Raw genomic sequence first — 23,211 nt, 5'->3', positions numbered from 1 at the left:
TCATCATGCCTGCTTCGGTCATCATGCCTGCTTCGGTCATCATGCCTGCTTCGGTCATCGTGTCTGCTTCGGTCATCATGCCTGCTTCGGTCATCGTGCCTGCTTCGGTCATCGTACCTACTTCTATCATCATGCTTGTTGTCTCTATCGTGCCTGCTACTTGCACCGTAGTGACCGGCGCTGTAATCCCCGTCCTGCTTCCTCCGGTCGTAATTCTTGTAATGGGCCCCTCCACCACCACTTCGACCTTTTTGGTAATTATTTGGCGTGGAACTCCTCGACCGGGAGCGATTAAAGTGTCTGTTCCGATCGGTGTCCTTCTTGTGAAAGGATTCTTTATTCTTGCTGTATCCACTTGCGTCCCTGTTTGTGTCATTATCGCCCCTATCCTTGTCCTTGTCGACATCCTTATCTGCAAAAAAAAAAAAAAAAAGGCAAAAAGTGCAATAGCGCGCGAACAATGTGTGTGTTTGTAGTAGGTGCATGTTAAGGGCTGCGATTGCACGTGTGGCGAATTCAAACAACAGCGCCTAGCCACTTCTCCCACCGGGGTACGAACCTACTATCTTCCTCTTCTTCTTCCGACCAAACTCATCATACTCTTCGTCGTCTGAGTCATGGACTCTCTTTTCGTTACTTCCTTGAATATCGTAGTGACCTCCACCTTTGCCAGTCCGTACTTCTTTATTCGACTTGGAGTCGTTTCCCTTTTGGGGGAATTTTGCCTTATTACACATATTACACTTTTCTCTCTTGGCCCAATTGATGTTGCCACAGTCATCACACTTCCAGTCGTTCCCTTTGAAAATGACCTGCTTGGGATTTTTCTTCACTAAGGGGTGGTGGGCGCCGCGGGTTGCGAAGCGAAGAAAATGGGTGCGATGATGAGTGTAGCGGTGTGCAAAGTGATGCCCATTTCGAAGATCGCTTCACCACTTGGCACAGGAAGTGTAGGCGGGGGACAGTGAGAGGGTTAATAAGCGGGACATCTATATAAATATTACTCATGGCGCATCACCGGAGTGCCATTTTAAAACCATTACTTGTGCTTTTTGGCCTGACTCTGTTGCATCGGTGACAGTGTGTTCTTTGAGCCGAGTTCACAATCGCGCATCTTTAAAAAAATAATGTGCATGAAAAGAGTTTCTTCATTTTTTTTTTCGTATACAGTAAAGGTGTGCTATGTATCGCCGTGTTGTACGCAGAATACCTACGTAGACACGTAACTCCACACATGTAGCTGCGCCCTTGAATGCCCCGGGGTGTGTTATGCCCAATTGGGTGTGCAACACGAAAGGGGCAAGTGGGAGTGGTTAGCCATGGTCGGAGGTAGTTAAACGCAACGATGCATTCTCCATGGCGCATAGACCTGCTCCGAAGCAGAGAATGGGTTGGTAAAATTTGGCATTACTTGTCATCCGAGCATATCCAGTCCCCCGTCAGTTCGTTGTCTGCAGGAAGTGAGGAAGGCACAAAATAGGAATAGCCAACAATTGCGCAACAACGACTGACAACATTTGCATTTGCAAAAAAGTTGCGCACAGCATTACACATGTGGTTAAAAAAAAAAAAAAAATGCTCAGAAAGGGAAAATGCCACGCGCGGGGTACACACTGAGAGACGAGATCTGTGAAAGCACAACATCACATGCACATAAAAATTGTTTAATGGGGCTAACCAATGTACTTTCGATTTTCCATCCTATGCTTTGCTTCATTTACGTTCTATGTCCCTTCGGTCTACTACTCCAGTGTGCTTCTCCGTCTGAGTAACAATTTTTTTTTTTTTTTTTTTTTTTTTTCCTTTGGGACTTGTTTGCCTTTATAAGGGTATATATATAACATGGGTGAATCACAAATGCTTCAATCGAAGTGGTAAAAAATGAAGATGCGATTTGTTCATGGTTCGTTAAAAAGGGGGATAAACTATGGAGCACGGTTGGCAGGGGCGGGTACACATAAACAGAAGCATATACACTCATGTGATGCCAAAACGGTTGCGATCCCTTCCCCGGAGGGATACAGTCGCCAGTAAAAATTCAATGTTACGGGGTACATTCACATCAGGCCCACAATTGATGAGGGGTAGGATACCACTTTCTGGTACTCGTTGTGCGACTCAATCGTGTTGCCTGTGACGTGCAACTTCTAACTGGTAACTGCTGACTTTATCTCCAGTTCTTTCGTCGCGCTTTTTTTTTTTTTTTTTTTTCACTCTCCTATTAGTGCCACAAGAACGAGCACCATATTTAAGGCTTTGAACATTCGCACTATCATTTCGGGTGAGGGAGAAAAAAAAATGTTCCTATAATGAGGTTCACCCACACCCAAACGTTGGTGCAGCAAAATTAGTACAAAACAATTCTTGTTCGAAGAAAAAAAAAAAAAAAAAAAAAAGAAAGAAATGCCTCCCTTTAGCAAATCGTAAAGGGATCCCTTCAATAAAAATTTCCTACATTAGATGTGTCATTCCATGGTAGGTTTTCCATCGGGGTGCTGTTACTAATTTTTTTTTTGCCAGCACTTTACCCGTTTTTTTTACAATTCTTACCCCTCTGGTGTCATTTGTTTTTGCTCTATTTGATAATTGCCCTTCCGTTTAGGAATTCGAGAAAAAAAAAAATAAATAAACTTTGCAAAGACGTGGCAACTACCTCGTTTGTGTGAGAAGGGGGTGTGAACATATGCGGGTGGATCCTGTAGGAGATCTGGTGGGGTCAACAAGAGTCCTCCCCCTGCGTGCGCAGATAGGTACACCACAAAATGATCCATCTGCATAAGCACCAGTACACATTACGCGTAATAAAGCAGAAACAAATTATCATGACAATCATCCACCATACTTCTGCACAAGGGAGCGTTGTCAACCTGTAGTAGGGTGGGGAACTCCTCAAGTCGACAAGACTGTTTGCAAGTAAACACTGTGGCTGGAGGAACCCACTTTGCATGGGACGGGATATAATGTGTGTACAGATCTTCCCGCAATATATGACCCAAGCCACAGATAGAGGAACAAAACGCGCTTTTTTTTTTTTTTTTTTTTTTTCCCCCAACCTATTTCTCCTTCTGGGCCGTGTTATATATATTTTCTCCGACGCCTGTTAAGTCAAATTGATCGGTATTGGTTCTAGCCTGCGGTGAGGAGCGTACGCATTACGGGGGTGGATGCAGTGTGATGAGGATAACGTATTTGCAGATCAGCGGAACAGTGTGCATGTGTGTGGATAACTACGCACTGCACGCATTGCGGAGATGGGTCCCCGTGAGCCTTACCCGTCGCTTCCCCTTGGGCACATATCTCGTAACGTACAAATTGGACCCCTTCACTGGCCTTAAGCTGAATGAGTGTTCCCTCATCATTTTCCTCCCAGACAAATGTAGGTTCCGCTCATTCTGTTCGCGCAGCAGTTGCAAGTCCACCACTTCTCCCTTGAGGTAATCGCACAGGGTGTCTTCGTAGTAGTGCATGTATCGGTCCTTCCAGTAGAAATACAGGCTGTAAAAAGGGGGGGAACAAAAAAGTAATATGCATCAAGACGGAGATGTATCACTCGTAAAATTATCGTCCCCACGGTGGCACGTGTGTCGCAGCACAGGGTCAGACACGCACGCAAAGCCTCAACAGTACGTTCGGGTCCACTTGCGGAAGATAGAACGGGGAAACAACAAATTATATTCGACCTCCTGGTCATCTTCCATATACGTTTCTTGCACTTCCCCCGTGTCCTCGTAATTAGCATAAATGTTACTGGAGTAATCGATACCCAGACTGTCTAGCAACTTTTTTCTACTCATTATTAACTTCCTCTTGGCGACTCGTGATGCATACATCATGATACTGTTTTTATTTTCTTCCCACTTGTTCAAATGTTCCTCCTTCTTATGTTTGAAATTTAAAAAAAGGGCATCCAGGGTGTTCCAGTCTACTCCATAACTGGAGCTGTAACACCACAAATTCTGAAGCCTCCTTTTATTTACTTCGATATTTTTTTTGTTCATCTCAAAGGTCTTGCTGTCTTCGTCCTTTTTCCTTTCCAGTAGGAATGGCTGCAGGCGGTGGTTGTATACTAGCGGGTTAGGCCACAAAACATTTCGGTCTGGGTAGTTGAATTTTCTGAAATTCGAATTGAGGTAGTAAATGTCTTCGTTGTCTTGGTTCGCTTCCTCCCCAGAGTCCGCCTCGTTACCCGCCTCGTTACCCCCGTCGAACATGTCACCGATGACGTTCTGTACGTCTCGTTTGTTCAGGTTCCTCGGGCTGGAGCATTTAATTTTTATTTTCACTTCCATGTGTTCCTTTCTGATGAACCTACGTAACTGGTGCGGGCAGTCCTGCGTGTCCCCGTTGTCGTCGTAGATTTCGTAGAAAGACTTAGCGTACTGGTCAACGTCGTCCCGGTCAACATCGTCCTGGTCCACGTCGTTCTCGTCAACGTTGTCCTGCTCGTCGTCCTTTCCCTTTTGGGGGTCGTCTTGACTGTCACGTTGGCCCGTCTCCTCATCATTTCTAGCACCGTTGCTACGCACGCTCAGGCCGCACCTCACGTCCACATCCGATATCGCCCCGCGATCTACACCTTCCCTCTGCTGCTGAGCCTCTACACCGAGTGTGCTGGCTTCCGTTTCACCAACACTGGAGTAGTGTGCTACCCCCCTGAATGACACTTCACCAGGCGCTGTAAAGCGGGTCGATGACCGTGGCTCGATTGCCCTGCCTATCCTTCTTGACCTGCTTAACTTCGTCACTACCTCTTCCTCCCTACCTGTCGCAAATTCTCGAACGCGCGCCCCGCGGAAGTCACCCCCCGCTTTCCTCCCCACAAGCTGTACATGCTCTCTACTCCTTTTTGCACAAAAGGAAAAACATTTTTCACTTTTAAAAAAACAGAAAAAAATCCCTTTCCTTAAATTATTCATTTAGAACAATTTTACGTGTCATCAGAAGGAAGAATGGCAGAGTGGACTTTGCAAAAATGAACACCTAAATGTAACTACCCTCCTCAGTCCTCTTCGCAGAACATGGAACCAGCTATAACGGAGACGTGGTATGTGGGGAACGCTACACAAGTGTAACGGTTGATAAAAATAAAACGATAACAAGCTGATTTAGGTGCACATCATTATCTACCATCACATGCTTACGTGGATTAGTTCCCCTTTTTTTTTTTTTTTTTTACGTGCCCACGCGTGGCAGCACATCAAAGTGTGGGACGAGTTAGTTTGGCTGAGGTGGGGAGATGGGAGCCTTTTCCACTGTCAGAAAATTTAATCTTCCTTGGGGGATGCACATTCAGCGTCAACGGCAAATGGGGCCATATGAAACAGGGGATCCAAAGTGAGAGAAACACCAACGCACATGTCGAAGCGTACACAGTTATTGCTACGAAAGAGAAGCCAAGGAGGCACTGCCCTACATTTGCAAATTTTTTTTTCTTTTTTTAAAGCGCGTTACGCTGGCCCAAAACAACGACTATAAGCACACATTCATGAAGGGTTGCAAAACGGGGCAAGTCTTCTACAGCGCCATTTTTGTGAAACTGCTTAGGCGAAACGGTCACTTGTTTTTTTTGTGCCCTCGCTTGCTGCCAAATTCGGGGAAAAAAACAACAGCAACGGGGAGGGGCAGAGAAATGTTCTTAAATGGGGGAATATTTAAAACAAAACACCAAACGGAAGTCTTGTTTTTTTTTTTTTTTTCGAAAATGAAAATGCATTTGTATTAGCTTCGCCGTTGCAAATGCACACAGCGTGGAATTAAAAAGGGGGGAATCATATGGGGCAGCCAAAAAGGGATCCCAAAGGGGGGACAACTGGGTAGGTAAAGGAAAGCCAAATGTGTACGCTAAAAAAGTGAGCCAAATGGGTGGCCCGCCCGAATGGGCTGCCGGACAGACTCGGCGCTTCTGCATACGTGCGCCCCATGGAGGTGGAAAAACCCTGGGGAGCCTCAAAAGTACGTAAAAAAAAGAAAAAAAAAAAAAAAAACAGGGCCACGAAACGGGTACGTGCACGAACTCATGTGCAAATGAGCATGTGCGTGCTTGTCTGCATAAGCGCTCCTGAACTCCCTTAACAACGCTGAACGGATTTCCTCTTCTTCACATTAGTAACATTCTTGGGGCAATAGGGCAGCAAAAATAAAATGTTTTTTTTTTTCATTTCGGGCTGAGTTTTATCAGCGTCGGTATTCACACAATTGGCGACGTTCGGAGTGAACTGATCACCGCTGCCTACATGGTTGGTGCCTGCCTCGGGGGCACTACTACCTACGACGTGCATGCTCTCGTTGACTGCCTGGTCACTGTTCACATTGTTAAAACTGTGTAGGGTGATATTGCTACTTAGGTGTACGTTACTTTCTAATATGTCCTTTCCATTGGAGCAGTTATACGCATCACCCATTGTGGCGGCGCTTCCATCCTGCTCCGTATTTTCTTTTTTTATATTACCTGATTCGGAGTCGGATTTGTGGTGGAAGAAGTTAGGGCTAGGGTTGTCCTCCTCTTCCTCGGTGTCAAAGGGGTCTTTCGCGGCCATGTCGGCAGTTCCTTCTCCTCCCCCTTCCTCCTCGTTATCGTCCCCATTATGGGCGTCTTCGTCGTTCTGCTCCGTTTTGGTTTCCTTTTCCGCCTTGGGCTTCTTATTCTGCTTGGAGTTGAGTTTCGTAGTGCTGTCGTTCGGTGCGTCCCTTTTCTTTCCCTTCCTCTTTGTCTTCACCTCCTTCTGACTTTGACTTTCCTCAATGATGAGTTTGGTGCTCTTCTTCGTGCAGGCGGTAAAAAAGTTGTCTAGGCGTCTCTGAGTGGTTACTTTCCTCGCTTTCAACAATCTGTTAATATAATTGGTAACTCTAACTTCGTTAAAATTGTAGTCCTTGATTAGGAACTCTTTTAATTCTTCAATTTTAGGTTCACACCAATCAATTTTAATTTCCTCTTTAGACAAAACTTTAGGGTTAATAAAAGAATCCCTAGCTTCTACAAAGCGGAAGTTGGAAGGAATTTGGTACTTGTCCTTGTCAATATTTTCTATAATTTTCTCAATGCTATTATATTCCTTTATTAAATTGTAAGCCGTCTTGGACCCGATTCCTTTGATGGTGTCACAATAATCGCAGCCACACAGGATGCAGAAATCGATAAACTCGTTCATGCTTAAATTTAATCCTTTTAATACTTGCTCGAGGTTAATTTCGGTTAGTATGTATCCTCTTTTACTCGAGTTTTTATTTTTGTTTTGATTGGATGATGATGCATTGGCATTTAAATTTCGAATTAGGATTTTGGTTCCAAACACTAATGCGTCTGCGTCTTCCGTGGCTGTTGCGTGCGCTAAATTGTACTTGGTTAAAAAGGCACACTGTGATTCTGCTTCGCATGGGGCTTCCACAACTGGGATTCCCATTAGTGTTAATAATTTTTTTGCTTCTTCATTTTGCTTTTTCGTAACCCTTACTGTCCTTCCACTTTGTTTTTTGATTTCTTCTAAATTTCCTTCCTCTTTAGCTTTCTTTAATAATTCTTCTGCCTTTTGTCTTTTCTCTCCTCTTTTTTCTAACTCGGATCCTTTCAGCTCAGGGGGAGCTCCGTCAAACACGTAGATCGGCTTCAGGCCGTTTTCCATGAGCTTTATGCTTCTCGACATGAGCCCCGATATGTGTGAAGTCGTTTCCCCAGACTCGTTCGTCAAATTTCCATACTGCTCAGAGTCCCTTATGGCTATTATAAATTGGTACAAAGACATGGACGCATCGATGGCCACCACTCTCCCCATCAGGTTCTCAATTTTTATCTCCTTAATTGCGTTCGGCGCTGCGTCCGCGATGAACTTCGTCAAGCCTTTAATTCCCATTTTGTCGAGGAGGGGACAAATCGTAGGTGAAAATTGATGATGTAAATTGACGGTGAAAAATGATGGTAAAAATTGATGGTGAAACTTGTTGAAGAATGTGGGTGGACCGCTTTGATTTTTTTTTTTCTCCTTTGCGCTACACCGGGTTGCTGCTGAGGCAGGGGTTACACAACACCGTGCGCTTCACTCGTGCGTTGTATTCGCATGGAGAATCACTTAACACGTTTTCCTTTTTTTTTGCAAAATGTTCAACGTTGGGCTGCTCTTCGCTTGGGTGCCCCATATTTGACGATGCGTCGTGCCTCGCCGACGCCTCGGCCAGTTTCGATCACTTCCACCTCGCGTTTATTTCAACTCTCCTTTGGAGAACACAAGCAAACGAAAATGTTCGATATCGCAGCAACGTTAAATATGTGAACATAATGCATCTTTTTTTTTTTTTTTTTACTTAAAAATTGTGAAAAAAAAAAAAAAAAAAAAAAAAAAAATACTTTTGGAGATTTAAAAATGTAGCAAAACAGTGCGCACGTTTCGAACTTCCACCCCCCTTGAATCAATTACTGCAAAACTTCTGATATAAAAAAAAAAAAAAAAATGTGTATGTTCTTTTATTCCTAAACTTTCTCCCACGAAAGCGTTCGCAAAATGCGTAACGAGCAAGAAGAAATGTGTGACTACACAAATGTGCAAAAGGAAAACATGTAAATATACATCCTTGCGTACACACCATGTGGGATTCGAAATATAAGCAGGCAGGGCGATGGGCAGCAGGGAAAATGTCACATCCTTTTTTTTTCTTTTGGCCCTCCCCCCTCCTGATGAAGCACACATAACGAAGCTATAAAAATGTAAACAATCACACGCGTGCATACACACTGAAGCGACTGCTCGTATCGTGCACATCTTCACTTGCTCATGTGGATCTTTGGAAGGATTTTCTCCCAAGTTACAAATTGCCACTTGTCTATATGGCAAGATGAGCATTTATTTACGCGCTTTTTTTTTTTTTTTTTCTTGTACTTCAAAATTGTGAAAAAAAAAAAAAAATTAAAATAAAAAGAACAGAAATAATGTGTAGTGACCACATACTCGGCTCATTAGACATACTGCATATTTTCCCCATTTGTTCAGATAATTCGTTTGACAAAAATGAGTCATATGTTGTGGAAGAGACACAGAAAGCAAAAAGGAAGAAAAGTGGCCATTTGTCACTTAACAGGTGTGTCATGCGGCGAATAGAAGCACTTTTTGTTTGTTCTCCCCACGATTCTGTTATGTTTCCAATTTTTTTGGGGGGAGTTTTTTTCATTTATGATACTGTAAAAAAGTATCTACTGTCTACTGCTTCATTTTTATCCTTGCTCCATGTGCGTTGTCAAAATGGGAAACCTTTCGCCCAAGAGTGGCTTCCCATTTCGTGCTCACGTCAGTCTTAACGCTAACACTAAGTGTTGTTCCCACATTGGTTTTTCTTTTCCTTCCTGAATGAAGCACATGCATATCTTTAACTAGTTCAAACAGGGGCACATCGCAGTTTGGAGTGACACACTACATTTACACCTTCAATGTAAACAGCATGGACTTGTACAACAAAAAAAAACATTCCTTTGGGTTTTCCCTTTTTTATCACCTCGACTAATTCGAATGAAAATTTTTTAAATGCATTAGCCAGAGTGAAGTTAATGCAATGATACATAAGTTTTTCTTCCAATATGGGGCTATACGTAACCATACGAACTGCTTACTGTGCATAGTGTGCTACATTTTTGGTGCTTAAAGGAGGGGTAGCACCCGTGTGTCGTCCTAATGTAGGACCAAATTGGACAAAGAACACGGCCAAAGAGTAGACACATACATGTACATAACACATATATATACTCGTGCGTGAACGCGTGCTCGCTGTTTAAGGCGTCTGTCCCTTGCCAGGAGTGTATCAGATGAGATGGGTTCTCTTCCCTTATATTTTTTCACATAAAAACACGCCTGGAAGTGTGGCGTCAACGCGCTCTTCAAAGAGAGGAGAGGAGAACTGGCGACTGCGCAGCAAATTGAACTCTCCCTTCTTTTTAAAAAATACTTTTTAATTAATCCTTCTTTTCTGTAAATGCACACTTGATAAAAAAAAAAAAAAGCACGCACAAAAATTTTCACAAAAAGAGAATTCAACTGAAGAGTGTTTAACAGCCATGTTCAGTTGTTGGCTGTCAAAATGGTTCAGCATTTTTTGTTAAAAATGTATCCTATACGCTAGGCTTCTATTTTGCTACGAAGTTTTTTTCCCTTGCACAGGTGAACTTTTTCCAAGTGGGCTCCTTGCCAAAATGGACCACTAAAAAATTCTGGTGTAATTTTCACATTCTCCATTTTTCCAGTACCCACAAAAGAAAAATAATGCATGCACGCATAACAAAAAAAAAAAAAATGGGCAACACACAGACTTAAAATTTTCACAGGAAGTATTCCATAAGACAGACAGAACAATTGCTATAACAAAATGTGCTTAATGTTCCCCCGTTCTATTATAATGTAATTAAAAAGTGAATCCCTTTTGTAGTTCTGCATGCACATGCTTTGGGGTATGAAAGAGCAACAGGTAGCTAATTTTTTTTTTTTTTTGTTGTTGTGGGAAGAGCAGCTAGCCATTTTTTTTATTTGTGCATGTAAAAATGTAACTCTTCATCACCTTGTAGATTCATGCAGAAAAAAAAAAAAAAAAAACTAGCTATTTCGTGATAAACACTTTAAAATGTTAAATATATATATTTTTTTCCAAATATGACGCCATTTATTTTAGTTGTTCCCCATTAACACCATTCGTATTTGCATATGGAAACAAGTAATTGCCACGCCAGTTGCAACCATATTCTGTATTCGTCAAGACGTAGCATGCGTTCTTATACTCATCACAACTCTGTTGAGACAACTCAAAATGGAGGAAGTAATGTAACGCGAAAACAAGCGTATCTTACATCGTCGCTTCACACCTCACCAAACCGCTCAGGATCATGCTGAGTTTAATTAAACATGCATGAGAGCTCGAGTAAGGAGCAGCTTTTCCTGTACCTCCGCAACTCACCATCCTTTTTAATCCTTTGTGAAATCCTGTTTATGGAACGTGTGTCTACATATATATGTGTTCATATGTATATATTTTCTTTTTTTTCCTGCAACTGTGCCTAATTTAAAAAGGTAAACAGACAAACAAACCTCTAAACGAGTTAGTAAAAAATAATTAAAAAAATAATTAAAAAATAGTTTAAAATAATTTCAACATAATTTTAAAACAAAAAAAAAATAAATATAGTTTTAAAAAACTAATTAAGCAAAAACCAAACAACAAGCCAGCAACCAAGTTAAAAGCTAGTATAAAACTACCTTAAAGCCAAACAAACGCAGGTTTCCGTTTTGTTACTCCCCGTTTTGCATATCGAAAAATTTCGATTATTAATTTTTTCCTCCATTTTATGGTATTTTTTACTCCTTCATCACGTATACGCCTACTTAAACGTAAATGTGCCGTCCTCCATACCGTATATTGCATCCAGCCGCTTTCGACGCTTTCGCGCTTGTACCGCTCTGTCTTCCCCTTTTTTCTATGTAGAACCCCTCCTATAACACACAAGAGCAACCCTTCCCCTCATGTGACGTTATTTTACTAGTACGTAACTTTTGTTCCGTTGTGTGTGTCGGTCGCACCGCTTATGTCCCCATGCGTGTAACTATTCCTTTTCTTGCGCCTACTCCCTTTTTCATGTGGAAAATTTCCACCGCTTGTTAATTTTTTTTTTGAAAGACAATCATCTTTGTATAAGCCAAAGGAGGAGCAAAGAAGTGTGCCTCAGTAGTTCTCCTTTATTTGGTCTCCTTCGCTTCTTCCCCGCTGCGCAACCCCGTGGAGCTGCCATCATGAGGGAATTCAACCAGTTCGCGTTGTTCGCCCTGTGGGTTGCCATTCTAAGCGTCACCAGGACGTACAACATAAGGAATTTTGGTGGAGATAACAACGTCAAGCATTTGAGATTCTCGGAAGACGCAGCGGCTGGGAGAAGCGCCGGCCTCAAGCACAGAGGAAGTCATCTAACCCACAGCAAAGAACAACATTTAATTGCAGACGATGATAGTCCCATTGGGAGAGCCATTTTTATGCAGACAGCAGCTACGTTAACAAATTTAATGCATGATAGAGAGAGGGTACACTCCCCCCCAAGTAATAAGAACGTCACGTATGTAATTTCGGGGTCTGTCAAAGGGATAGAAGGTGGGAACCCAGTATCGATAGCACTAGGAGCTCAGTACTCAAATAACTTCGACTCTTTGGAAGTGATAGTTCTTACGTCTGAGAATCCTCAATTCAAATTTATTGTTCATGGAGGAAGATACTACTTACGTACCTTTGGAACTACCTACTTAACACCTAGTGCTATTAAACTGAATGTACCTTGTTCCAAATGCAAGTTTGTGAACTCAGATTATAGTGACACCGTTGAAGTAACTCCTTATCCGAATGTCTCGAACTTATTTATATTCGAGTGGGAACTTCAATCAAACGCTCCCATTTCGTTAGAACACATAAACGTGGTTCATAACGATGAAGCTGGATGGACACATGGACATGATATGTCAAACGATTTGAAGCTAGACTCATCAGCAGCTGCAGCTTCCTTGAAGACATTTTACGGAATCGAGTTGATAGGGTATTGGGGTTCTGAGTATTCAGACAGGCTGCTAAACGTCTTGTCTGGTTTTCCCGAATGTGTGCAGTTAGTGACCTACGATAAGGAGGAGAGAGCTCGCCAGAGGAAGCACCAACGATGGATTCTGGTGCATGAGGATTTAGGAGCATTTGACATGGACGTGGAGATGTATGACGAGGATGATAAGACCTACTCCAAGACGGTACGTGTATCTAGCAGCGCTTTTGAATATTCTAAGAAGCAAGTGAAGACATCAGGCAGCAATGGGAACTACTATTCGAGGAGGTTGGAAAAGGTGCTAATCCGATCCATCCTTGCAGATGATTATAGTCTGTTCGTTAATTACTTTGAGGACAAGCATGGCGTTCGTCTGCTAAACCCTGAGAGAGACCCAACCGAAGTGGAAGAAGTCACAGGTTATTCAAAGAATGATTACCAACCATGGAGTCAGAACGTGGAAGAGATGGTCGAATTGGCTACGTCATGGGATGAATATCCAAAAGGATTCCAAAAGGTTAATGGATTGAAATATTTGGCGAGAAGAAAAAATGGATTGAAGCATCCAGTCTACCCAACAGCCCCAGCAGTTGCCTTTCCTGCAGGTGCATCTAGAAATTCATTCATCGAATTTATGGAATCGGCTTTTATAAATTATAAAGACATTTCTCACTTGGTGCTCCACGAAATAGGGCACTTTATCTACATCAACACTGTGTCAGTTGACTTGAGGAAAGAATGGGTAACCGAAGGCGAGTGGTACGAGGAGCCCCTCTCCCCTAGTAAGTGGGCCACTAGGAACGAAACCGGATTCGTTTCTGCTTATGCGCATGATAAAACACCAGGAGAAGATTTCGCAGAGTCTATAGCTTCGTTTGTTCTGAACCCAAGATTGTTAAATTCGAGGAGTCCTCAAAAGTACAGCTGGATTAAGAAGAACCTCTTTAGTGGTAGCTTTTACGTCACTTCTGGTAAGCACAAATTTGAAGTTATCAATTTGGGGAACCAAACATTTTATTACCCAGGGAAGGTGAAAAAGGTACACGTAGAGGTTAAGGGAAGTCCCTCGGAGAATAAAAATGTGCAGATACATGTGGATTTGCTATCCTCTAAGGACAATAAAGGGTGCGCTAAGTACGCCCATGCAAGATTCTTCTCGGAGCAGCAAACATATAGGGATGTCTTTTTCTACACGGCGGACCGTTCCGCGTGCAGCTTTTCGTTGTTCGCTGAGTTTGAAGTTAACGCCACAGAGAGCAAGGGCAAATGGGTGGTCGAATCTATGTCTTTCACTGGAGAGAATGACATAAAGCGATACACAGGGCTGGGATCGATGGTCCTCTACATGTATGTGAATAATCAGAACGAAGATGTTGAGCAGCCTATCCCCCTGGTGGACTCTGTTCAAATTTACCCCTACAATGGAAATGGCTCCGAAGATTCTCTTCTCCGATTGAGTATGCTCGTTTTGGAGGACACCTCGCTCAAGATCCACGGAGGATCCTTCGCAAACTTTGCCTCCACGGATAGTGAAACCTATGCCTATGGCAACCACACCTACGCCTCGTACGACCCTGAGTTTGATGTTGAGGCAATGAAGAACGATTATTTCGTGAGAGACATATCAACGAGTGGGTTCCGACAAGTCAATATAAATGCATGCAAAGAGCACACCAACATGAATGTTTCTAACTTGAAATGCTTTCAAGTGATGAATCCTGTGCATATCCCAAAGTACTGTGTAGGCAGTAGGTACTACTTCCGCCAATTCGCAGTAGAGGATGATGCGGGAAATCAGAACATTTTAAATGTGACTTCGAACAAGTACTATGCCGATTTGAGGAGTTCTCCTCGTAGGGATAGAACTCAGCCCACTATCACTGGAGTTAGGGTTACAAGCAAGCCAGCTAATGATCATCACGATGGAGAGACAGAAGTTACAGTTGAGTTTGGTGTGTACGACGATATGTCTGGGGTGTACTACGTTTACATACATCTAAAGGATCCTCACGGGGGAATTCACTCGAGCCATGTGAACAGGACGTTGCTGCCTCAAGGAAAGGATTACAAGCAGGTGACGCATACGATCCTGCTGCCCAAGGGCTCCATGGCTGGGACGTGGATTCTTGACGAGATCAAGGCGGTCGATCTGTGCAAAAACGAGTCCAGGAATGTCTACTCGTACAGCGTCTTCGTGGACAATTCGTGAGGGGTGTGCGTGCAGGGAGTGACAAGTGGGCCGTGCGAAGCGGTTGAGCGGTGAACGGTGTTCGCAGTTGCGCCTCCGCCGGGATTAAGTAACCCACGCAGAGGCTACTACGTGACGACTACTTCTCAGCGCTGCTCGGCGGCACGACTATTTTTTTTTGCACCCGCCCACGTCGCTCCAACTGACGTGCTTCTTCGCTGCGCCGCGTCACGCCGCGTGGGCGATCTTGCAGCGCTCGCTCGCTGCATGTTGTGGCTTTTTTGTTGGTTCACGATGCCCAGTGTTCACGCTGCAGTGTTTCATGCTTCTGCGTTCATGCTACTACGTTCATGTGTGTTTTTTTTTTCTTTTTTGAGTGAAACTTTGAGACAACTCCTTTGCAAATAAAAGAAAATTTTAAATTCGACGAGATGTTCCACAACCAGACGGGGGGTGGTAGTTGCAGAAATGCAAGACTGAGTGTGGGGTGCCTCTACCGCTTCGTTTCAAATGAGCGTTTTTTTTTTTTTTTTTTTTTTCCAGTGAGGGCATGCAGAGGATGCCCCGTTTGGAAGAGAAAACGGACGCTTGATCGGTGAATAACTTTGTGAAATTATTTCACTACATTAAACCTCACATTGTGTATGTGCAAGGTATGCATGCCGGAGTGGGGAACGGGGGACCATCCAAAGTAGGTCATGTCAAGTGGCCAATACAAACGCATTCACCATTGCACCATTCACCTTTTGCATATTTTTTAAAAAAATTTTATCATAGGGAAAAGTTGTAGTGAAAAATCACTGCAACGCAAAGCCACACTAACAGGGCGGACAAGGGCCCCTCTTAAAAAACAGACAAAAGGAGAGACAAAAAAAGAAACAAAAAAAAAAAAGTAAAATACAACATATGTGCGCACCACTAGTTATTCTTGCACAGCGCCACGATGAACAACGTTCTGTAGTTGTGCATGCCTATTGTTTGGCCGGACCCATGCACTGAACAGGCCTTTAAACTTTTTGCACATTTGCCAAAGGGCGCAGTCACGTAAGGACTAGAGGTATGCGTCTCGCCATAGAATCCCGTGAGTATCGTGCCTTCAGAAGGACATGTAACGACTAATTCACCATCATTAAATTGCTTGTACTTGTTAACAGCGGTGTGTAAATCATCCTTGGCGATCAGCGACAGATTATTCAAGCCAGTCCATATGGTTCCGTCTACACAGACCAGATATATATAGCTCTTATCATCTTGATTGTTCATGTTTAGGGAGCAGCTTTTCATGCCTATGAAAGGTGGGAAAACGGGGGGGAGGGAAAAAAAAAACTTATATATTTACGTGCGTGAGGGTATAGGTACTGTTTGTGTGCCAGTGTGAGAGAACAACCCCTACAAATTAAATAGCATGCAATAGATGCACATGTATACTCCCACGTGAGGTGTATTGCTGACCTGGTCGACAGGGCGTGAAATAAGTGTAGAGAGCCGATTGGTGCTTGCCAGAAGAAGTAGCCATTCCAAACCCAAACAGAACAGAGTAATCATTTGGACATTTCAATGAGTTGTAAGTGGTGCTACTTACGCTAACCACCTGCTCGATGAACGGTAAAGCTTGGGGGCCACATTCGATGTAAGTGTAAGACACATCATACTTGTTTGAACTTCCTTGCTTCGACGTGCACGCACTCATGCCAGATTCACAGATCTCCATTTCGTATGACTGCAATTTGTTCGTGTGGTCCCAGAAGTTCTGCCTCACTACAAAGCCAAATAGCACCACCATGTTGTGTGGGCATTCCGCGCTTATGGGGGGTGAACCAATGTTCGTGACCGTCGTCGAAGCGGTCAGCTGTGGTACAGGGGTGGGGAATAATAAAAAGAATATTATGCAGATGAATATGAAGAGATATGCATGATGTGTTTATACATTTTATCTAACGTATTTGCACAGGTGTCACATTCTCTCCTTACGAGTGTACCCCTCTCATGATCACTTACAATTTTAACAATATCCTTCTCATCCTTTTGCATCGTGTCGTGGGGGGAAAAGCCATACAGTCTGGTGTAGTAAATGAGGGCCTTCTCGTAGGAGTTCTTCAAATCCTCGGTTTCGAAGATGGTTGAAATTGGTAGGAGCTTTATGTTAATTGGCATGGGGTGGGTGGACACAGTTTTTGACCATTCGTACAAATTGTCTTCCTTCGTGACATCCTTGATTGGGTTCCCTCCAATCACAACTAGCTGTTCGCTCATCTCGTAATTGTCTTCGTTTGTTTTGGAGGAGTTATCGGAACTCACGTTTGTCGACCCTCCTACGCTGGCAAAGCCAAACTGCGCCTTCACTTGCGCCTTTACGCTGACTCCATCCTTTTTCATTTGGTTCACCGAAGAGTTTTCCACGCGGATGATTTTTGTGATTTTGCCACCTGCGGTTGGGGGGCGCGGAAACATGTGCATGTTGTACGAAGTGTGCAAATTGTCTTCAGCATATGTGTACGCATGTATGTGCAGGTGAAATTGAGGGCAAGTCTTTTTCTTTTTCCCCCCTTTCATCTGGCCGCTACACCACAAAACCGATAATGCGGCTGCTTTCCCTCGTTAGAGTACCCAGCTGCGCTTCCATAATGATATGCGTTCCATAGGTCTTGAAAAATGTAATCCACGTGTGCACAATTTCACACTCCTCGGACGTTTTCTTCTGCTCATAGACATCCGACGCGCATTCGCTGTCTTGTTGTAGGCCTGTAAAATGTGGCGGGAGTCCGTTCACTGCGTTTTTGAAGGCTGTCGTTTGTTCCCTGAACAGTTAAAAAAAGGACATTTGCTTATTGCGTTAGCAAAAATATACGCTTTTTTGTGTGGTGTACGCGCGGTGAATTTTTTTGTTTTTCGGCACAACTACTGCTCTGTGGTTGTCCTCGGTAAGGCGAGCCCACTGGTGCGCCGACGTGAGTAAGCTGTTGTGAATACGTTTGTGCCTACGCAATGGATGGGGGGGAGCGCGATGCCGCTACTTACCAGTGCACATAGGGAGGCAAGCCAACCGTGTACTTCACGCAGTTGGACTTGATCAAATACGTCTTGCTGGTCCTCTTTGTCGTCTCCTGGAGAAACTTCTTATATCCGGTGGAAGCGGAGAAGGCCCCGAATCCCATGTAGCTTCCCGACACGCTCGCCTCCGCCGTCAGATTTTTGGTGTAGTCCGAAACGGTGCTGCACTCTTTGATCTGTTAAGGGGTGGTGGTGGAATAGGGACAGTGATACACGGCGCATGCATTCGTGGGGGTCGCTGCTTTATGTGCCCGTCTTATGTGGCCTTTTGTTGGGACCCTTCAGCCCAAGCGCTAACGGGCGCTGTCCCTTGGCCGTTTCTCCAAAACGCAGACAAGTGGACACTGCACTGGGGCGCGGACAAACGTACCGATTCTGCTCTACTGCAGGCGTTTTCCTTTCGGATCCATCCATTCAATGGTTGCAAAGTAGCCAAGTCATTCGCAATTCCTTTGTTGCTAAGCTCCCAGTTCATCAGAATAATCTGCCCCCTATAACCGGGATCCGTTAAAGAGTCTGCTTCCCCCAAGGGGTTTCCAAAGAGGGAGTCATACCCGATCCCTGCAAAGTATAACCCTGGAAATACGTTCAAGTCCTTTTTCATTGCGTTCCTAGTGTTCGATTGTATTTTTTCTCCTTTCCCATCATCATCGTCGTCGTCGTCCTCATCGTCATTCTCATCATTATCGTTATCTAGGGACGTAGGGTCCAAGGATTTACTTTTCCTTGAGGATTGTTTGTTTGACTCTTCTTCATCGCCGTCGCCGAAGCGGTACTTCTTAAAGGTATTATCCGTCTGTTCTTTTTTATCTTCTATGAGTTTTTCGTGTCTACTAAGTTGGATCTTCTTTTTGAGTCCATTGTCTATCCCTGGGGGGTAAGTCAGTTGCGCATGCACATATATATGTGCACTCCGTAAGGTGTACGCATGTGTAGTTGTGCACATTTGCTGTTTCGTGCAAACCCACTTTATTTTTTCATTTATTTTATCATTTATTTATATTTATTTTTTTTACCGCTACTCTCTGCGTCGTCCTCGTTGGTTGGCTGGTTTTCGGCATCTTCTTCGTCTTCCTCTTCCTCTGCACCTTCGTCTTGGTCGGGAAGCTCCAGCTCGTCGTCGTCACTCGTTACAGAGCCGCCTGCAAGTGTATTCGGGGGTGACGCACGTGAATAAAGCACATGCGTACTGTACATACATGCATCTACACGCACACTATGGTCTCGTTCCAGCGGGAGAGGGTGCCAACGCAAATGTTTTTTTTTTTTATTTCATTTTTTCCCGCACGGGTAAACTGCGCGCCGTGCTGCTACCTCTTGCGAAAAAAAATGAAGCATAACGCAACGGTGCAGTGTTCCTGTGTCCACATACCTCCCGTAGTGGTGGACGCATCATCATCGTCGTTGTACAAGGCCCCCAACTCGTCATCGTCATCGTCATCATCCTCAAGGTGTTTTTTCTGATTAAGAAATGAAACCTCGTTTTTGTTATTGTAAGAAATATTGTTACTTAAAATATTTTCGTGCTTTGCCAAATCCCTTAGCTCTCCACTTCGTCGAAAGCCTACTTGGCTTTCCCCATGCTGATCAGGATTGTGGCTCTGACTGTAGTTTCTGCGAAGCCCGATTCGGAGACTTCCCACGTAACCGTACTCACAGATGGAAAATATGATACACCAAATGGGAAACAAGTTGTTTATATTTCTTGGCTTCATTTTTTTTTTTTTCAGTTTACATGTGGGTGTTTGTTTGCCTAGCGCATTTTTTTCCCGCACCTATATCGTGTGGCTACGGCTAAATCCTATTTGTGATTCCCCTTTCTATCACTTATTGATCCCCAATGGAAAGGATAAAAATGCTTCCTCTCGAAATTCCTTTCAGGATAATGCCGCAACTAGTGCCTGTCTGAGGATAAGAGTTGGAGGTTCACAGGCTGCTGTCGAATGTGGAAGGGCCTGCAAAAAAAAAAAAAAAAACAGGTGTGGGGGTGGTGGCCCCAATGGGAGAGGAAATAATTAGTAGGGTACATACATCGCGCGGGAAGCATGCACACAGATGTAGACATACACATATAGAAAATTTTTAACCCTTTTTAATTGTCCACCACCCAGGTAACATTCTCACCTCTCAATATGTACAGTCAACTGAACGCCGAAGGAACAACATGCTCATGTGTGTGTGTTGGGGGGGGTTTACTTTTCTTCGCTCCTTGACGAAACGACAATGTGGTCTCTACTAAAGATAAGGATAAACAGATTGTTTAAAAAGGTAAAAGACCAAACAAATCGGGTTTTCCTCTTCTGGCTTCTGCTTCTGCTTCTGTTTTTTTTTTTTTTTTTTTCTGTTTTCCCTTAAACAATTAACACAATTTAACAAAGCACATGTGAACACGAAAAAGAAGCTGAAAATTAGACAAAAATGAAATCCTCTTTTCGATACTCTCAATGACATAACAAAACAATGTGGAAAAGCATGAATAAAAAATGGAAGGGAAAAAAAAAAAACAACGTACACATTTTAACCTCTTAAAAATGTTACGTGCATTTTTTTTTTTTTTTTGAAAATATGAGGGAAGAATTAATCTGCAATTTCACTACAACCAGTTTTTGTTACTCATAGGACCCTCAGAAAAAGGCGGCAGGGAGAGAGAGAAAAAAAGGCCTAACTGCATGCATGCACCAAGTACACATCAAACCCGCATCAGACATGTAACACCTTAAAAGCTGGACAACGAGCAACTCTGCTTTTCTGATCCTTTGAGTGTTCCAATGATTAATTGGGTTAAACATGTTGGCCCTGGCAGTTCACGAATTTCGCAAAATACACGCACCTCATTTTAGCATTTTGCGTCTGCCAACAAGTAGACGTCCTCACAAAAAGTAGCGCATAAATGATGCGCAATTTTTTCGCCACAACCACAGAAGCGGTAAAGATGTTTCCACTGTGCATCGTTGAATGTGCATATATCTGTCCTTGTGAGTAATTTTTTTTTTTTTTTGCGATTTAAAAGAAAAGGGCCGGGGTGTTAACAAAAAAAAAAAAAATAATCTCCACATATAAAGGAATAAAAAGAAAATGGGGGAGCATACATACAGATCTCCACACCTGCATAAGAACAACGTGTTTGTCTTCGTGACTCCATTTGAGCAGATTACCTCCCTCATAGATGCGAAGGGAAATATGCCCATTCCCCCATAAACGTAGTACATGGGTCATACGCAGCAAATTTTACATTTTTCTTTTTTCTATCGTTTCGGATTACAACGTTGCAATTTTGAGGCCTCACAATGGGGCCATTTATCCTTTACGCAAATGAAGCAGTTGTTAAAATTTGACGCGAAGGAAAGGAGACACAATTTTAAGTGCAACCAGTCCACTTCACACAGGTTAATAATGTGCTTAAAAATATTATACATATATGCACATATATAAGGAGATATAAAAACGCTATGGAAAAGAAACGAACAAATGAAGGAAGAAAAAAATGCAACCCTCCTTGTTCCACACTAGTAAAAAGAATTCGCACAATGCATTTGAAGAGCCTACTGGATAAACATGTCGTTCTGTGTGCGCACGTATTCTATGACGCTTTGTTGTTGGGGAGTCCCACAAGGCATGACATTTTCGCTGCCTAGAACTGTCCCCAAGGTGAAAATTAACTCTCCTCTCCTGAGGCGTAAATGCAGTTTGTCGCACTCCCGTTTAAGGTCTTCATTCATGTTAAGCATCCCTCTCCCCTGAAATCTTTCCACCCTCGTAGTTGTTAGCTCCCCGTCACGCACGCCACTTTGATATTAGAAGCGGTAGTCATCGTAGTAGTCACCATCGTCGTAGTAATCGCCATAGTCATCGTCGTAGTAGTCACCGTCGTAGTAGTCATCATCGTAGTAGTCATCATCGTAATAGTCATCATCATAATAGGGAACCTGCTTGCCTTTCTTAGCCTTGGGAGCTTGCTTCTTGGAAACCTTTCTCTCTTCATATGTGGGCAGGGCCCAAGCTTCATCGCCCAAAAATTCGGGGGGAGACGGACTGGGTATGCCCGAAAAAGCTGACGCGACAGCTGAAATGGCACCTGAGATGGATGTAGCCATGGACACTATACTTACCAGCAGTCCGACGAATTGGGTAAACGATTGTGGGCGTTTCTTCTTGTACAATGCAACTGATTCCGAGTGGTTCGAGTTCATGTCGCTGCTGTTGATGTTGTCCCCTTGCGGTGCATCGCCATCCTCTTTAGTAAGAACGTCCAATTTTTTTTTTTTCATATTCAATTCAGTTTCAATCAAAAGAGACATGATGTCCTCTTCATCTTCTTCTTCGATATTCACGTCAAACACAAATTTGGCTAGCACATAACTTGTGGTGGAATATGCAGTTTCCAGACTGAACATTTTTCTCTCTCTGTATAGGACTTCATTAAATGTACTTATTTCATCGAGGGGGTAAATGTTCTTCACGTTTTCTTCTACATTTAAGATGTCCGCCTCATGTTGAGCATTGCGTATTCCTAGCTCTGTCGCTTTGCTCACATTTAAATCATCAAAAATGAAGATAGCCCTAAATTCGGTTGTACCTTTTACCAAGTAATATTTGTATGTCCTGAGCGAACTGCCCAAGAGCTTCTCATTTTTGTCCACCAAATATGATTCATTGATAATCCGTTTGGCATTATTTTTAAACTCAATTCTTTTGTCATTCAAAACTTCATGCGTTGAAATGGAGAACACAAGGGCTGCTTTGATAAAAAAAATAGACAGCAGGAAAATGCTCAGAGGATTCATTTTAAAAAAGAAAAAAATTTTCGCAGTGGGGTTACGTCTATGGAAAAAATGTAGACAGTTTTGCTCAAAGATACTCTGAAGTAATATGAGAACAATTTTTAAAAAGTCAAGTCTTTTAAACAAGTAAGATAAAAAGTGAAAACGTAAAATTGTCATAAAAGTGGAAAATACTTAACCAAAACCTGGTACTTAAAGAGGAACAGTTTTTTTCTTTTTTTTTTTTTTATTTATTCTCTACATTTGTAAAACAACAGAGCAGCTAGCCACTTACTTTTTTTTTTTTTTTTTTTTTTTTTTTTATCTGAACGGCAATGCCAAACAGGGCGAAACAAAAAAAAAAGTAGCCAAAATATATGTAGCTTTTAAAGGAACATCTTCTAATTGGTTGCAAAACTGGGGCTCACATTTTAGCTAGATTGAAGAAGGAAAGGTGCTGCCCACTGTCCAATTTTTAATTCATTTAGACGGTGTTACACATACGTATGTAATCATGGTTGTCCTTATCAACATGTGGTATAGCTATTCATATCCATATATCAATTGGTCCCAAAAAACAAAAAAAAACACCCATTTGGAAAATTCGACAATCATGTTACTTGTAAGAATGAAGACACGTGTTCACGCCGGTTCAACGGTCGCTCAACGTG

At 43.0% G+C, this 23,211-nt stretch overlaps 6 protein-coding genes across 6 annotated transcripts in view; 1 reads left to right on the top strand and 5 right to left on the bottom strand.

Moving 5' to 3' along the window:
* Positions 1 to 1,700, bottom strand: part of AK88_01959 (uncharacterized protein) — a gene marked incomplete at both ends in the record, with an annotated part of 2,132 nt that extends 432 nt beyond the window's left edge. The window contains 5 exons of the mRNA XM_012479594.1: positions 118 to 412; positions 548 to 832; positions 1,044 to 1,114; positions 1,412 to 1,451; positions 1,679 to 1,700. Of these exons, the coding sequence (XP_012335017.1) occupies positions 118 to 412; positions 548 to 832; positions 1,044 to 1,114; positions 1,412 to 1,451; positions 1,679 to 1,700 (713 nt within the window). The remainder of the gene's footprint in view (positions 1 to 117; positions 413 to 547; positions 833 to 1,043; positions 1,115 to 1,411; positions 1,452 to 1,678) is intronic.
* Positions 1,701 to 3,053: 1,353 nt separating this feature from the next.
* AK88_01958 (uncharacterized protein) lies at positions 3,054 to 4,916 on the bottom strand (the record flags this gene model as incomplete). The annotated part of the gene is made up of 3 exons (XM_012479593.1): positions 3,054 to 3,131; positions 3,273 to 3,495; positions 3,640 to 4,916. The coding sequence occupies 3 exons, from the start codon at positions 4,914 to 4,916 to the stop codon at positions 3,054 to 3,056; spliced, it is 1,578 nt and encodes a 525-aa protein (XP_012335016.1).
* Positions 4,917 to 6,068: 1,152 nt separating this feature from the next.
* Positions 6,069 to 7,850, bottom strand: AK88_01957 (flap endonuclease 1; the record flags this gene model as incomplete). Its single annotated transcript, XM_012479592.1, has 1 exon — positions 6,069 to 7,850. One exon carries the CDS (start codon positions 7,848 to 7,850, stop codon positions 6,069 to 6,071), a length of 1,782 nt encoding a protein of 593 aa, XP_012335015.1.
* Positions 7,851 to 11,756: 3,906 nt separating this feature from the next.
* On the top strand, positions 11,757 to 14,750 carry AK88_01956 (uncharacterized protein; the record flags this gene model as incomplete). Its single annotated transcript, XM_012479591.1, has 1 exon — positions 11,757 to 14,750. One exon carries the CDS (start codon positions 11,757 to 11,759, stop codon positions 14,748 to 14,750), a length of 2,994 nt encoding a protein of 997 aa, XP_012335014.1.
* Positions 14,751 to 15,647: 897 nt separating this feature from the next.
* On the bottom strand, positions 15,648 to 19,495 carry AK88_01955 (uncharacterized protein; the record flags this gene model as incomplete). Its single annotated transcript, XM_012479590.1, has 8 exons — positions 15,648 to 16,015; positions 16,182 to 16,578; positions 16,728 to 17,155; positions 17,337 to 17,527; positions 17,748 to 17,956; positions 18,151 to 18,650; positions 18,797 to 18,922; positions 19,153 to 19,495. The coding sequence occupies 8 exons, from the start codon at positions 19,493 to 19,495 to the stop codon at positions 15,648 to 15,650; spliced, it is 2,562 nt and encodes an 853-aa protein (XP_012335013.1).
* Positions 19,496 to 21,574: 2,079 nt separating this feature from the next.
* Positions 21,575 to 22,564, bottom strand: AK88_01954 (uncharacterized protein; the record flags this gene model as incomplete). The annotated part of the gene is made up of 1 exon (XM_012479589.1): positions 21,575 to 22,564. The coding sequence occupies one exon, from the start codon at positions 22,562 to 22,564 to the stop codon at positions 21,575 to 21,577; it is 990 nt and encodes a 329-aa protein (XP_012335012.1).
* Positions 22,565 to 23,211: the final 647 nt, after the last annotated feature.

The sequence above is a fragment of the Plasmodium fragile genome, assembly GCF_000956335.1.
Source record: "Plasmodium fragile strain nilgiri unplaced genomic scaffold supercont1.18, whole genome shotgun sequence".
Taxonomy (NCBI): Eukaryota; Apicomplexa; class Aconoidasida; order Haemosporida; family Plasmodiidae; genus Plasmodium; species Plasmodium fragile.
The sequence above is the reverse complement of the archived record's forward strand: the minus strand, read 5'-3'. Positions and strand labels throughout refer to the sequence as shown.